Raw genomic sequence first — 16,628 nt, 5'->3', positions numbered from 1 at the left:
GCTGTACTGAAAATCGATCTATTTTTGGATAACAAAAAGGAACTGGTTTCGAAGATTGTTACTTGCAAATACGTAGGTGGTGTATTCGAAGTTATTCTACTGCATAGCAGAATAGCTGAAAGCTACAATATACATTTCTCACTAGTACTGAACCTAGGTGCGATTGTGTGGTCTATAAACAGCCTGAGCGGGGCTGTATAGAAGATGTTTAAGGATAATGATAAACTCGAGTTTCAAATAATAACAGTCTATTTCATCATTTGCTTCGTGAACTGTTGTATGTCGCATGCTTCAAAACATCAAATTGAAGATAGTAAAGGACTTCTTAAACATCCTGCTGATTTGTTTTAGTATGTTCGTGATGTTTTCCTCGTCACAATTTTATAACAACTGTAGCACTACTATTTTACCTTTACTGTCTACTCCTGCTAGTACTTGTACATATACCGTCGTTAGATTGCTATCTCTTGTTATCACGTCGCTCTAGTGTTAATCTATGTAGCAGTGGATTATGGTAGATCCACGAATCACCAACTGGTTTGAAATACTGGAAAGGATACATCGATAATTAATGAAGTTGAAATAAGGATGGTTCACATTGATTACCCTATTTTCCCATTCGCCACTGGCTTCCTTCCGTTCGCGTGCTTCATTACGCTGTTTTTGCTCTACCTGGAATTTTGCATTCGTTGCTTTGTCGATATCGTTCATTCTGAAAAGACAATTTCAACCCTTTCAGCAAACTGTTAAAAAGCAAACGGTTACGGTATAGGTGCTCACTTCAATCCGGCAGTGACCTCTTTCCACACATTCCGCGACTCGTTGTCCGTTTGTTCGGCGACTGGGCGTACCTTCTTTTTGAAGATCGGTATACTATTTACGTCGACAAACGTTTCAAACTTGGATGGTTGTTTGCCATCGTTGAATTTGTACTCCATTAGGCCGCTCCATTCACCAACGATCGAGATGAAAGACTTCTTTTCGTTGGGGCTGTAAATCTGAAACAGAGTATAGATCATCATATTACCTAGTTGCTCAATATTGTTAAGTCGGGCAGAAAATATTGACAATCAAAATTTACTATTATTCAACGATTGTTAGTTCTATTGAACCCAGGCCTGCTGGGGTGAGAGGTAATCACGCTTACCACTACACCACCGTCGCCGCTAACAATTGATAGTTCTATTGGTTTAATTGTCATAAATAAAAGTTTGTTTTTATTTAGACAGTAATTGTCAGTTGAATTTTTCAATAAACAATAAACAATAAACAATAAATGCGAACGCAACATATTCATTCGAAGACAAGGAGATTGGCATTTCTTAACTCTCTGCTTCCCATGGCAGCACAGATGATCCACAATTTTGACCTTAAATGATATTTATTTCTTGAATTTGTGTGGTTACACGTATGAATTTTCAAGTGTCTTTTCAACTTCAGTTCATTTGATTTTTTAAAATTATTATTTATGTTTCTAGTCCTTTCAAGTCTGTTTAGAGAGTTCCCACCTTGGTGGGAGATGATCCACAACTTTTCGGTCCGTCTCATGTTTGTCAATCTACCATTAAATAGTCAGTACTTAGTTAAACACCACCTGACCATATGTATTCTTGAGGATTGAACTGAGTAAGTAGACCCTTTCCTCACCTTTTTTGACGTTTTAGAGGATAGGTGTCTTGTTACTCCGCAGTCACTAGAATTTGTCTTCACTAGTATTACACAACCACAGTCGCGCACGGAACCCCTTTGGATACGGTTGTGTTTGTTCTCTGTTTTGTGCGTGCGTTCGCTTTCATAGTTTTCGGCTGCATTTGCCGGATTAGCGCTGGCACTCTGCCTCCCGGACGGTTATACGTGTGTGAGTGGTGGTTTTCTCGCTTTCCGAGAAGTTTTAGAATCGTGAAAGAAAACATGTTTCATCATGTTTGCAAAATTGCAAGCATCAGAAGATTTGGCGCTGCGTGGTTTGATTGTTTCTCCCGGACCAGAAATTTGTGGCATCGTGAGTGAAAATTTTAATTTCAGTTTATGCTCTGCAAGGTGCGTGAAAGAGCTTGGCACGATCGGTGTTAATGTTGGTACACTTGCAACTATTTTTGAAAAAAAAAGTAAGTTTTTTCGAATGAAATTGATATCGAAAGTGTACCAAAAGTGCTTCTGAACGTGTTTCGCTGTTGGGTGTGGTGAAATTCGCGGTTGTTTTCAGTGAAAATTCCGTATCACAAATTTGCTCACCGAGTTCCCTTTTTTTGCCGTTCGACGATATCGGGAATGCGCTCCCGGATATATTGATTTGGTGAGTACGTTCCAGTTGAGGATTGTTCTTGAACATTTCTCGATTGCATTTTCGAGGGGACGTGTCTGCTTTTGTGGGCAGTGCGTTTGATGGTCGGTTTGGTAGTATCCTTTTGAATATAATGTCTCATGTCCAAATAACCTCGATTTTCGGTCTATTGATTCAATACTTTAGTATTATATTTTCAAAACATACAATGATGCATTATGTCATTTCATGGCACATACAATAAAAAGTGTGTGTATAGGACCCAATAATCTAGGTCATTTGTATTTTGTAAAACATCTTTATTTTTTATTTTATATACATTATATATTACATGATTATATGGGGGAGGTAGCTCATCGATTCTTCCGGTTCGCCTCCTAGCATCGTGCTATAAGGTACCAGGCGATAACCAGGGTAGTTGATCTATAGCTCGATGACGTCATTTCGTTGGCGTCTGCAATGGGAAATTCTCATAGCAGGCGTTGACGATGGGACGTTGTCGAGTTGTTGAATAGCAACTAACGTGGTAACTCACCGATTACCTGTCGATCTGCCAAATTTGGAAAGACGTCTGCATTGAATTGTCTCATATAATAATATTCCGCCCACTATATCACAAGAAATTGCGAGTAGCTGAGTGGAAAGGAGATAAGTTAAGCATTGGGTACAGGACCAAGTCTCCCCTGGGTGGTGCAAGAAGATGAGCGCAATAGAATCATCAAGTTGCCATAAGGCACGGAATGAGACTATTGCATGGCTGGGTAGTCAAAGTCTTCCATACGTTAGTCATTTCAGGTGGATTAGAACAGGTTTAGGTTTAGGGTGGGCGTTGGCCAGATTTGGATTTTTCAGATATAATCCTAAATAGGACCTAGATTATTTAATACACTAGTAACCTCAACTTCTGATGTTTGCAAAATTGGCGTGGTTTGATTGTTTCTCCCGGACCAGAAATTTGTGGCATCGCGAGTGAAAATTTTAATTTCTGTTTATTTACGCGGTGATGAGAAGTGCGCTGATCTATTGGAAGGGTTTTGAGATGTGCATTGCTTTTGTGCACGGAGTGACTTGAAAAAGAAAAGTGAAGAAAAGTGATATTTGGTTGTTGTGTGGTTGGAGTGGAGGGAAAAAAAAATATGCGTGGAAGCATCGGGAATGCGCTCCCGGGTGAAGTGATTTGGTGAGTACGTTCCAGTTGAAGATTGTTGACAAGTGTATTTGTGGTGATGCAAATTATGGTTTAGATGACGCATGGCTTCAAACATTTTGTGTATCCAAATAAAACATATTACATACTAAATACGCACAGGGCATCGTCTGCTGACCATTGCCGCGGGTATATCGTGGGAGTCCCAGGTACCCGGTTCAAGCTTTAGTTGGCGGCGGTGGCTCTTCTTGACCTTCTATCCCCTGAGTAGTTAGTGTGAATAAGGGCGTCTATGTGATGTTTTGCTGTACCTGTTGTGGACATCTAGTGCATCCTGTTCCCTTAACTTGTTGAGGACACCCTGTCTTGCCTCAAAAGTTACCCTTTTTGAAGTACTAGTCTTCACAACATAAAGGGCACCATTACGGAGCATGAGATTTGATCAAATTATTCGCAGTTCTACTTGTCCAACGCCCCCGGCTGGGTGAGGGATAGAGGATGACACACACACACATTATATATTACATGATTATATATAAATTCATAATGTAAATTACAATAAATACTGGGACGGGAGGGAGCATCAGAGCATCATTGAAGTAGTAACTGGACAATGGAGTGGAGTGCCAACCGGAGTCTAGGAGGGAATGTGTACTGTCATTTTAGATAGTTACATTCCACTCCAACAGTTGCAATGAATTTGACGCGCTCTTCTTAAACAAATCATCCCGTGGAAAGCTTAACATGTATTGCGAATTTCGTTATTCATTTTGTTGGATCATATTGTTGGAAGTAGATTCTCTTATTCCCGCGGGTTTCGCGTAAGTGCCTTTGCTTACGGGCCCGTCCAACCCTTTTTGGCCCTTCATACAGCAGTATGTTGAATTCAGAATGATGACGGAATTTGATCTTGCTGTTCAGTGGAGCCGCATGCAGGGCAAGACCCAAGCTAGGATGGTGGCTACTTACATACATACATACATACTAGTATTACACAACCAAATTCTAAACTTCTGAATATCACTCCGTAAATATTGCCAATTCAGAGAAAACAGTATTGTATGCATGCTTCTAAGGCTATAGTTGTCAATTAATCTGATGGATGATTCTTTTTTTTCTCTGGATTGGCAATATCTATTAGGGAACATGCATAAATGACGTAGCATTTGAAGAGGAGAGGGAGGGAGTTTCAGAAGTTGTGACCCGCCATGTATTAGGTATAGCAAAATACGCAACGAGGGGGGGGGGGGTCTAAAATTTGTAAAAATATGCTATCATTTATGGATGGTCCCTTACATGCTGAGTAAATCACATTGGAACTACTGTCTACCGTACTCTGATTGTTTTTTTTTGCAAAATTTTGCATTTAATGACGGGAAACGAAAGTGGGACAAGATGGGTCACAGGGTAAGATGGGTCATCTACTCGATTTTTTTTATTATCCCATCAATGCTGATATGAAAAAGCAAAAGAACCATTGTGGATGCATTGAACCTGTTGATTTTGACAAACAAACAGATTAATAAATGTACTAGCTGACCCATCTTGCCCACCTTGCCAATGCAACATTTCCACGAATTGTACGACCTTGCTGTCACGGCAATGGTATTTCATGTTTTGTAATTGAATCAAATTATCCCAAAACACTTACCTCGCCCTGGATCTTGTTTCGTTTCCCACCGTAGAAGGGCTTGGTGAGGAAATCAATATCGGCATGATAACCCGTCTGCGGACATGTGATATTTACGGTACCACCAAGCTCTATCCATGGTACCGTCAAAATAGATCTAATATAAATAGAGAACAGATGTTCATATGTAAGTTATAACCGGTGCATTATTTATTCTCAACGCACTAACCTGCCGTAACCGTTCGGAAAGGTGACGATGTATTCCTCGTTTAGATCGCATAGCGTTACGGTACCTTGGCCTATGTTGTGTACACCAATCGATAGTCCGAGAAATTTCGATTTCGTCCAAACGTGCGCCGAAAAACTAATCTTCTTGTTGTAATGCTCAGCATAAAACGCTGAAACTGAAAATGGTTGAAAAAGAAAATGCGAAAAAATAAGATTGATTGAAGGTTTGATTTTTTTTTTGCCAAACGGGTCAGGAGAAGTAATGAATAAATCCTTTAATTACTTGGAGGATGGTGTGAGACTTGTTCGGCCATAAACGTTAATTGGTCTTTCCGACACCACGGCACTGGACCATTTTTTACTTCAATGTTGGAGCTGTCGTCCCCAGTTGCTACACAAAAGGAAAGATGGAAAGTAATTAATTAACCTAATGTAAATTATTGTTCCGCAACAATAAATGTTGGATTTTGGAGGAGTACTCACGCATTTCGGGTGTGTCCCAGTGACATTGAAATATTTCGCCGAGAATGGGGTTGTATGGCTTCTTGGCTACTGAACTCTTCCGGCCAGCATGGTATGCACTGAGGTACCAGCGAACGACTTGAATCATTCTTTCGCGAGGATCATCGAGGTCGGCAATCCGTAGGAATAGATCTGGATGTGCAAAGTAGTCGGCATACATTTCCAGTAGTGACCGTCGTTCGAGGATAAATGTCGGCAGTACCACCTTTGTCAGATCCATGCCGATCTTTACCTGCGAGAGCAGATGTGTGACCACGGAACCATGGGATTCCATCGACAGATCGTTGTCCGATTCGTCTTCGTATAAGGCATCGTAGTCCAGACTTCCATCGTTTCGTATTGGCAGCGATTTGGAGTCGTATGATTTCCGCGAACCCGCGTGCGCACCGTACCCAAGGTCATTCGGGATAGCAGAAGCGGTGGATGTGTCGAGACTGTCCTGCTTTTTGAGCGAAACGCTATTGCTTGTGTTATCGTCGGCGGTAGCAAAGTGATCTTCGGTGGACAAACGAGCGGTTGGATCGGAAAGTGTTCTGGTATTGCTGTAAGAGAATAATAGAAGAGAATAATAAAACAAAAGATGATTGAATTATTTTTTTAGAGATCTAGTTGGGACTAGAACCCAACAAACAGGATCATGGGATATTCAGGCAAACATTGGCTTCTTTAGCTAAAAAAGGTTTAGTGAGCCTTTAATTAGCACACATTGTTTGTTGGGAATGCTGTTCATTTTCAAATAATTCACTTTAACGTGATATATTCAAACAATTCTGTTCATCGTATTTTTTCACCTCTATCAATTGAAGAGAAATGGTTTATGGTTCATCTACTGCTAATTGAATCACATTCACTTTTAATTGATATATGGCAGTAAACTGTCAAAGTAACCATAAGCATTTTAATCCAAAGCCTTGAATCGACTTTATTTCAGTACTACTAGTGCTAAAATGCCTTTAGTTAACACTGCTAATGCTTATAAGCTCATCAACTAACATGCTAACATTAGCATAATTAGAATTGCTAATGTTAACAGCCTTTATTCATGCTTTTAATCAGCAATATATGAGCACCGTAAGGGTTTTGTTAATATTTTAAAAGGAAAACCACTTGTTCAGTATTTGTGTATTGTAGTGAGTTCCCGAGCAAAGTCTGAGATCAAATTGAAATCTGAATTTGATGTTGTGATTTCGCTGATAATGATTACTCAGGTTTGTCGTTTTAACGGTTAAAATATCACAATTGAGAGCAAACAAATCTTCCTGTGACATAACATTGAAAACTATTTCTGCTATCAGTGAGAGCAAACTAAAAACTTAATTTGATATCCATTTTTCCTGTTGATAGCAAAACAAGTATTCAATTTGATGTTATGCTAAGGCAATGAAAACAAACCCGCAACAACATATTTCTGAAGAGCAAATGTACAGCAAAATGAAAACAAAATTAGGTATGAAATTTGTCAATTGCGTAAACTGAAATCAAATTATGATTTCAGTTTGATGTTGATATCAAAACTGGATTTCAATTTGCTGTCATTTTGATACTGCTCGGGTTGTATCTATCGAACATTTTCACAAACACAAACACAGGACATAGTAAAAGATGATTGATTAGTTTTTTTCATGCGTCCACTTGCTTAAGATCGTATTGATTAATATTAATAGAGACGAATCAGCCAATGACTGAAAGTTTCTTTAACAAAGTAACCATATTGATTAACACCGACGTTGACATCAGAGCAGCCCGACATTCGCGATCGGGATTTAATCCGAGGCTATTACCGGTGGAAACTAAGTGTGTGCTAGAGAGCATTTCTACGCGAACTGAAGGATCGATCAAACCATGCCCTCTCCGAATTCTATGAAACTTTGCATAATTGTTCTTTATAAATAAGTCAAGTTTGTGCAGAAATTCGACCTTTTTATGACACGGGCTTAATTTTTTAAATTGGCATATTAAATATGTTTTTGTTTGTGATTTAGTAGTCCTAGAACTGTTGAGATATTCGATTTTTTTTTTATTTTCATAGCCGTAATCGAAGAAATACTTCTAATGTGACAAGGCTCGGTAGCTCAGTGGTTACCGTTTCTGCTTACTGAGCAGAAGGTCGGGAGTTCAATCCCAGGCCCGTCCCCGTCCCCTTCCTTGCAATTTTTCACTTTGCCTTATTCTATACCCACTAGATTTTAATGAAAACAAATTCTTCTTTAACACCGATCGCATCACTTACCACAGTGTGGGTCCTGATCTAAAAATAGAAATTGGATGAGTGCGCGCGCGTGTGTGTGTGTGTGTGTGTGTGTGTTTGTGTATTATAATCGCTCTACCAAAAACGATCCCTGCGTGTGCATGTGCAACCTTTCCCCACATCCAACATCCCAGTGATTTCTCGTGGAAGCGCAGAGGATTTCTCGGTTTCCTTCACAGCGAGTATCACGTCAACACATTCCTTCCCATTCCCTAGTTGACCTGCATTCGGACACGGCCGGCGCTGGTATTGCTAAATATTAGATCTCCAGTTCTTACACATTGAGGATGAATGTTAGTCCCAAACATCATCTGTTGGTTCTCTGTGTAATTGCAGCTGATCTGGTAATAACAGAGCAGCAACCGTGGGCGGTTAATCTGATTTTTTTTTTGATTTCGTAATCGAAGAAATACTTCTAATGCATTGTAATTTAGTGTAACCTAACCCTATACTTTTATAAAATACTTTTTAAAAAAGGCGTCTTTAAACATATCACTAAAACGTTTTATATCTTTTTTGATATGCCACAATTGGTCAAAGATAGTCAAAATGACCATAGAATTGAAAAAAAGGCATGAAAACGCCACAACGGTCTTGAAATTAAATGATAGAGCAGTCGTGAATATCTAAATGATTTTGAGACAAATTGTTATTGTAATCTGAATAAATTTAGCATGAAGTTATAAAAAAATATAACAAAGCTATCTGAATTTCAGCGACCCACCTGATGGTAACCCGGGACCCATAGGCAAAGTTGTTCGTCATATAATTTCCAATTCATGACCTGTCATGAAAAAATTGAGCATCTAGCAGGCTGTGACATTTTTTCTGTTCAGTATGGACTCCAAGAAACGTGTAAAAATTTAAAAAAAGTTACAATAAATTTCGATGTATTAGACATATTTTTTCAACAACGACTACGAAAAAATTTCAGAAAAACTCATCGGTGGCACATTTAAATCACATTTTCCAGAGTTGCCGCCATACAATTTTTGAAACATCTATCATTCCAAACAAAGATTTATTTTGAACCCACGATTTTCTGCTCAGTAATAAAAAACGGTCGCTCTAAGGCCATCGAGCCTTTCATATAACAACACACCAAGTATGATCAAGTAATACGCTGTCCAGTGTGGAGAGTTATAACATGTTATAACGGTTGTCAAATAATTTTAACACAGAAACCACCATCAAGACAGCGCTATAACATGTTATAACTCTGTAGTCTGAACGTACTATTAGTGTTGCAACCATTTTTTTTTTTGCTATAAAAAGTACGCAGGGGAAATGGCTCTAATGATGGCCTATGGATCTAACATTTGGTCCATGTATAAAAATCTACTGTTCTTCATTTTTTCTTAGAACAAAACGGACAATACAAATGGATATTTTTGGTTGCTAGTGCTTGTTGCTTTTTTGAAAAATGTTTTCCTTCGAAATCAAGAACAACACGAGAAAAGGGCATACAAGCTTTTTGTAAACAAACCTACTTATGCCCTTTTCTCGCCACCCATATGACATCAACGTAAACCATTTATATTAGCGGATAGGGGAAGCTTTCCCCTTCCCGATGATGTTGTTGGTTTGCGTGGGCGACCCTCGGTTGGCGAGAAAAGGGCATACAAAGGTTTGTTTACAAAAAGCTTGTATGCCCTTTTCACATGTGGCTTTTGAAATATATGTATGGGCCCAATATTAGGGACACTTAGGCCGACATTAGCCTTATGTATCTCTTTTTTAGAACAAGTTATTGACTCATTCCATGAAATTCTTCATTGTGACTTTTCAATTTCATTTCTTATTTTTTTAGTTGTTATTACTTGAATTGAAGTTTTGTTCAGACATAGCTTGAAAAACATGTTTGAAATTATTTTAGAAATATCAAAACATTTTTATTTTTCGTAACAATTTTATTATAACAAGGTTAAAGTCGAAAGTGTTTTGCTTCTAGTAGTATAAAACAAAGTAAATCATGTCTCCAAAATAAGCGTTTTGGCCAAGTTTGGCTCAAATCGGTGACATCGACCACAACTTTTTAAAATTCTGTACTCACTTGAGCTGGAATGACCCATTTTCAACTCGAATATCCACAGCAAATTAGAAAAAAAAACACTTAACAATTTTAAAAACAGCGTTAGCCTTCAATTATATCGATCCTCTAAGACTCAATCTAAGAAATGTTGTTTTCGTACTTGGCACTGAGGAAGTCTACATGCAGCGGGCAAAATACGCGAAAACGTCAAAAGATAGGCAATCAGAACGGAATTAAAATTAAATTACTCAACCCACTAAAAGACCCTTTAGCCTTAAACTGTGAGCGGCCTTCAGCCTTAAATTCTTAGCAGTTTTCAGAGTCTGAGAGGAAATTGAGATTTTTGCAAGTTCTAGAAATACAATAAAAAAATAATGTCCACAAAAAATTATGAAATACATCACGATCTGAGACGTGAACATATTTACAAGTCTGTCTTGTTTAAATGTTTTCCTAGAACAAAACAAAATTTTAGAATGTTGGCCTTTAAATTTGTTCTAGCTTTAACTTAAAAAAAAAAAAAATCCCTTTTTAACGCTTTGGAATCTCAAACAATATTTGAAATCCAATATTTTCAAAAACTACCCCAGAAATCATAACTTAAAATATTACTAAACTAAACTAAATATCTATATCAGGTTGGTTTAGTTTGTCTCCAAACCATTCTCAACTACAAATATAAAAAAAAATGGCTATGACTACTTTTAATGTTGATGAGGAATTTCTATTAATTGTATACACTCAGATCTTTTTTTACACGGGGGATACGTACCGTGTAAAAAAAAACCTACGAGATTTTGATTTTTTACATGTTTAAATTTTTTTTAAAAAATCGGATTTTGATGCCATTTGTAATTATAGCATGCTATGGTCCATATCGACATATTTCAAAATGTTCGGTATTTACACCAAAAATTGTGATTTTTTTTAAGTATGCCATTCGATTTGAAACGTGATTGGAATCAAGTCGATAAGTTGTATCGTTGTCGAGAAATCGTTAAAAACGTACCGTGTAAATCGCGGAAAAGCGTGTAAAAAAAAACCGTGTAAAAAAAGACTTCAGTGTATTCATATCACAACCTCAAATCAATTCTAATATCACAACTACAAGTGTTTTCGTCGAACCAATCTAGGAGCTCTAGGGTCAGCTGCATAGCTTGGTAATTATTACGGATTTTCCGGAATATCAGCTTGTGAAATTTACGCCAATTTCAGATACACCAGAAAACCCCTAGCAGCTCTCGAAACAGTTTTAGAAGTTGTGGGTATGATAGACAAAGTGTAGTGTGAAATACTAATTATTATTTCAAACTCAAATCTATCTGATGTGAAATTTTTAGCACACCAGATGTGACATTAACTATCGTAGACAAAGCTCCTCCAAATCTTACAAGGTGTTTTTCTGTCGATCCAATTCAGCAGCCCAGGATTGAAACCTAACTTGGATAACTTAAAAAGCAACAGTGGTATATCAACTCCGTCAAATGCTTTATTAAAATTTTAGGTACAACGATTCTACATAATTTCCTACATCCAATACGTTTACTATTTACTATCTTATTCTAAATATATTTTAAAAATATAGGTGCAAACCATCTGCTCTAAAAAAAAATCAAGAAAGTTATGCTTTTGAGTATCATTGAGTTTTGGGATCACCCTAATGTTTATAATCCCCAAAAGAAGGAAATATTTGAGCTCAAAAACTGCACCAAAGACACAAATTGTCTAAAACTTGAAACAAAAGTACTAGGTCTACTTTCCTGCAAAACTTCCATCCTGGACCAATGTACAATGTTACTTAAAAAAAAAATTGATTCAGGACTATTCAAATGCCTTGAATCATGTTTAACTAATCCATTAAAATAGTAGAATTTAACGGAAATAAATCAAATCCATTTCAAGTTACTTCAGGAGCTCCCCGAGGCTTTAATTTAGGACCTCTTCTTTTTATTCTGTATGTAAACGGCATTTTCTACAGATACAAAGAAAAATTCGAATCTATTTCATGCTCTTTGTTTGGACATAATTTTCTCATACATCTTAAGCATGCATATAAAACATTGAAATAGCATATGATCGTGAATAAGCAATGGTTTCACTTGTAGAAGATATTATTTGCCACCCCACCCCATTGACTCAACAGAGCATTGATTATCAACATTATATTATTCGGCAACTCCGAAATCGTCATCACACAAATTATGCTATATTTTGGTAGGAACATCAGATGTTGACCTTTTACAATCAACCATTTACAGTGTCTCGGCATAAATTGAAACAGGGTTGTAATTCCACACCACACGAAATCATAGTGCATAAGAAGATATTTTTTATAATTTACAAATCAATCAATACATAGGCTGTAGGGTACAAAAAGCTTTCACGAGGTTAATTTCAAAGTTCAATGTATAGGTAATCCATAAACATTTTATCTGAATTTTAGATTTTAAATTAATTTTAATGCTTGCCAGTCGCTCTGCTCCTCTGACTAAACAAACGTGGGCAGGACAGTAAATGTGAGTAGCTACGCAAGCATTTTTTTACTAGGTTTATGGAGCATTTAATCGTTACAAATATAAAAGATAAAATATAAAAACTGACGTAAAACAAGCGGGATTCAACATTCTCTGTTATTTTTAGCAGCATTATTTTTTAAAAGCTTTATTTGATAGATTTTTAGCTTGTTGGCTAGTTCATCTCGTTTGCAGCAGCCAATGGCTAAAAGTCTCTATAATGAAGTTTTTTTTTCCGCAAATCCCCATTTTAACCTAAGTGATTGAACATAGCTGAAAATTGCTGCAGTAATGTTTAAATTAAGCTAATATGTAGATTATAGGGATGGATTCCAAAAACGAGAAGAGAAAGACTTCTCGTGACAGTCACCGAGATCTACGACCGCTGCTATGAAGCCCTAACTATAATATAATATCTCACGTGTGCTATGACGTCACACCAAGCAATGCAGTCGAGCTCTCTCGGAGGGATAGGCACAATATAAATAAATAATGCAAGATTTCATCCCGCACAAACACCAACCATACACAGCATAGAATTTAAGCATACAGAAACAAATTTCTAGTTCAATATCACACGGATCACGGGAAACAGGGTCGGAAAAAGCAAGCAGATAGATTGAATTTACCTATCAATAGCCACTGAGCTACTCCTGCGGAATGAAAATTTCTCTGCCAACGAACGGAACATGACTTTTGCTTCGTGAAAATTCGTCACACACAATTTGCATACACACACTTTTACGACATCGTTGATTCCGGGTTTCAATGTACAATGGAAGCGTCAAGGCTCACGATGAAATCACATAGCTTGTCGAATGTAGGGTTTTTGATGACAATCCAACTAAATAAATCTCATTGGATCTGGACCCGCACTGTATAATATTCGCTTTAGCAAGTGTGGCCGTGCCGCGGGCTAGTGAAAACTGTAATAATATAAACTAATCGATAAATATACATATAGTTATACTTTGTGCAACATCGCTCTAGACCTGCTGATGGGTTTTCTCACATTCACATGTGTCACAAAGCATGTATATTCGTATATTCGAAAAAAAAGGGAAAATATCATGTAGCCGTCTGTATACACAAAAATCGTGCACGCTCAGCAGCATGCATTGAGAAAACACCGCACCACATAAACAGGATTAAATAACAAAAATAACGCACCACGTTCACAACAGCACGAAATTTCGGAAGCGCAGAGAGTGAGAACGAAGAGCAATTTTGGAATTATATTGAGCACTATCAAATTTTATCCTTTTCTTGTTTTGCACTAATTTTATATGGAAGACATCATGATTGATTTATTTTTTCCTCTTTAATACACTGTTATAAATCAACCGCAAATGATACTATACAATTTGCACAACAGGCATATTTTCACTACAATGATAACTCCCGTCACATCACTCAGAATTTACAATTGATTGCGCGATTTCATTTTCGTTAAAAAATTTTATTCACTCAAACGATGAGGGTGTTACGAAAGCCAACAAAACCAGGTTGAGACCATGAATGGCGAACTGTGCGGAACGTTTTGGGCTACCCGGTAGAACAAATTCATGTCTCTTTCGCCAAGAGCTCGCGTATCTGACTGACGGCGGCAGGATGTCCGTGGAAACAGAGAACCTTTAGAGACCATCGTCACATATACTACACCAGCGAAAAATTGATGATACTGAAGGAAAATGTGATGATGATAATGTTGATGATGACCGTTTTTCAATGACGACGACTACCCAGCACGTTCGCCGTATATTGCGAAATATTTTGTTCATGAACAATGAAGGATTCGACAGATGAATGTGGACGGAGCGGTACAGCAATCATGGCAATTATTTGGTTTTCTTTTTGAATTGGGAGCATTTTTCTAACCCACTACGATTTGGGGCTCTTTTGTAGAGAAGGTCCTTTTTAATATGCATCTATGGTAAGTAACTAGGGTTTATACTCCCAAATGGGGCACATAAAGACTCTCTTACATTATTGTAAGCCAAATATAAGAAATCGATCATGAATTATAAGGTAAGGTGGGGGAAGATAGGTCTTCTACTTGATTTAATTGTATTTTTGGAAAAACAAACCATCATTGGGGTTGCATTGAACCTGTCGATATTGACAAACAAATAAATGAATAATCCAAGTAACAATTTAGGTTTTATGCGGGTTCCGTAGACCATGGTTTACACTTGTAGAATGCTATAAAACCACGATAAAACTTGCAATGTTGCTTGGGAAATGTACTAGCTGACCCATCTTACCCCACCTTACACTACAAATACACTGGAGCCGGTAAATCCCGAAAACCACATTAATTCTGAAATCCGAAACCTAAAAAACCAAATCTAAGCTAAATCTGACCAACCTAAGCAAATAAAGACACCGAATTCCGAAAACCATATAAAAATACCCGCGTACATTCCAAAAACCATGCCAATTAAATAAACGTGTGAAAAAGGCATGGCCAAAAAGATCAATCCAAATTTGAGTTCAACTTACTCATAATCGCCAAAAGAGCAGAAACTTAGCGATGAGTAAATTAGCCACAAATTTTCCTCTGGAAAATCTCTAAAATCTGCCGGAAAATGAGAAAAATTGCCGAAAATTTTACTCAGTCAGACTGAGATAATCCAATCTATACTTTTCTTATAATCGGGATTTTTTCCTGGAAAAACCTTCTCGTTTATTAATTTATTTGATAAGGCTCAACCGAATTAACTTTACAGAGCCGAGGATTCTTGGTCACTATACAATACATCTTAAAACTATAGTCAAAAGGTACAACACAATAAACACTTTATCTTCCGCTATCCAAAAAGCCTCCTCCATCAGAACTGGAGCCGCTTCCAATAGTTTCATTGTATGGCAAATTGTTGTACGCCAACGAGGGTCAGAGCGCGTCCATTGCAGCAATGGGGAGGACCACACAATGGTTGCTGCCGAGAAAACAGACGATCGCGTAGCACACATCGAGAGTGGCCTGCTTTTGTCGACAGCCGAGTGAACACTGGGGAAAAACCTTGAAAAACATGAGACACTGATCGCTGAGTTCATGCACTTTTTGCGATTTATGAGTAAACTAAACTCAAATTTGAGTCGATCTCATTGGCCGTGTACGAACTCAGTACTAATTTCATCGTTGGATCAATCGTCCTTTTAATATACCTAATGTTATACAGTGATTGCCCATAGAGATAATTATGCAAAGTTTCATGAAAATCGGAGAAGATAAAGTCTGAAATTTGTTTTTCACTATTTAGCCTGGATTCTCTCAAATAAGAACCGCTACATTGATTAATTAATTTATTACTATTATTCATGCTAGATATGATTCTCTATTTTCTCTATTTGTTGCTCTAAAAGAGCTCGACATTTTCAATTACATTAAAAGTGCCTTGGTAACAGTGTATTGGTTTTTTAAACTATGTATATTTTTCCTAGAAAGGCTATATATTTCCCTATAAACTTTCGTTGACTGTGACCCATACACTCGCGACCCACCAATGTTGAATGACACACGCTATGTTTAAAGGCGAGTTTTATGAAAAGTAAATATACCTAAATTGGTTTTCCCGTAGAATTATAGTTTGGGACCTCTGATTTATTAATCTGGGTGTTTTAAAATATACTTGGTATGGATGGTGCGAAATAATATTTTGCCTGTAAACCTGGAAAGTCACCCTCCATTTGGTAGCTACGGGTGTCTAAAAAAACTATCGTACGATGGAATCTTTGAAAGGCCGGTTTCCATAGCCATCAGCGAAATAATACTTCAAATTCATACATATTTTACCATATTTCAGAGGTCTAAATTAGAAAAACTTGTCACGTCATGCTACATTTATTCGATACTCTTTTTGAAATTACTGGAAATTATAGTATTTATTCATCAAAAGTGACGTATAACCGATTTAATTCCACAACAAGATAGATAAGATTATAATGAACAAGTTTGTTATGTTTAATATTAAAATTAGATACCTTTTAGGTCGATAGAAATTATTATTTTACTTTTCGTCAA

At 37.3% G+C, this 16,628-nt stretch overlaps 1 protein-coding gene across 1 annotated transcript in view; it reads right to left on the bottom strand.

Moving 5' to 3' along the window:
- Window positions 1-231: 231 nt before the first annotated feature.
- LOC135700976 (oxysterol-binding protein-related protein 9) overlaps window positions 232-16,628 on the bottom strand; it is a 116,060-nt gene continuing 99,663 nt past the window's right edge. Inside the window, exons 9-15 of the mRNA XM_065221665.1 lie at window positions 5,773-6,353; window positions 5,573-5,680; window positions 5,291-5,465; window positions 5,083-5,218; window positions 781-998; window positions 607-712; window positions 232-547 (exon numbers count right to left, since the gene is read on the bottom strand). Of these exons, the coding sequence (XP_065077737.1) occupies window positions 461-547; window positions 607-712; window positions 781-998; window positions 5,083-5,218; window positions 5,291-5,465; window positions 5,573-5,680; window positions 5,773-6,353 (1,411 nt within the window). The 3' untranslated portion in view covers window positions 232-460. The remainder of the gene's footprint in view (window positions 548-606; window positions 713-780; window positions 999-5,082; window positions 5,219-5,290; window positions 5,466-5,572; window positions 5,681-5,772; window positions 6,354-16,628) is intronic.

The sequence above is a fragment of the Ochlerotatus camptorhynchus genome, unplaced genomic scaffold (genome assembly GCF_037179485.1).
Source record: "Ochlerotatus camptorhynchus isolate MF236.1 unplaced genomic scaffold, CSIRO-AGI_Acam_v1.1 ptg000146l, whole genome shotgun sequence".
Lineage (NCBI taxonomy): Eukaryota > Metazoa > Arthropoda > Insecta > Diptera > Culicidae > Ochlerotatus > Ochlerotatus camptorhynchus.
This window is presented reverse-complemented; position numbering and strand designations above follow the sequence as displayed.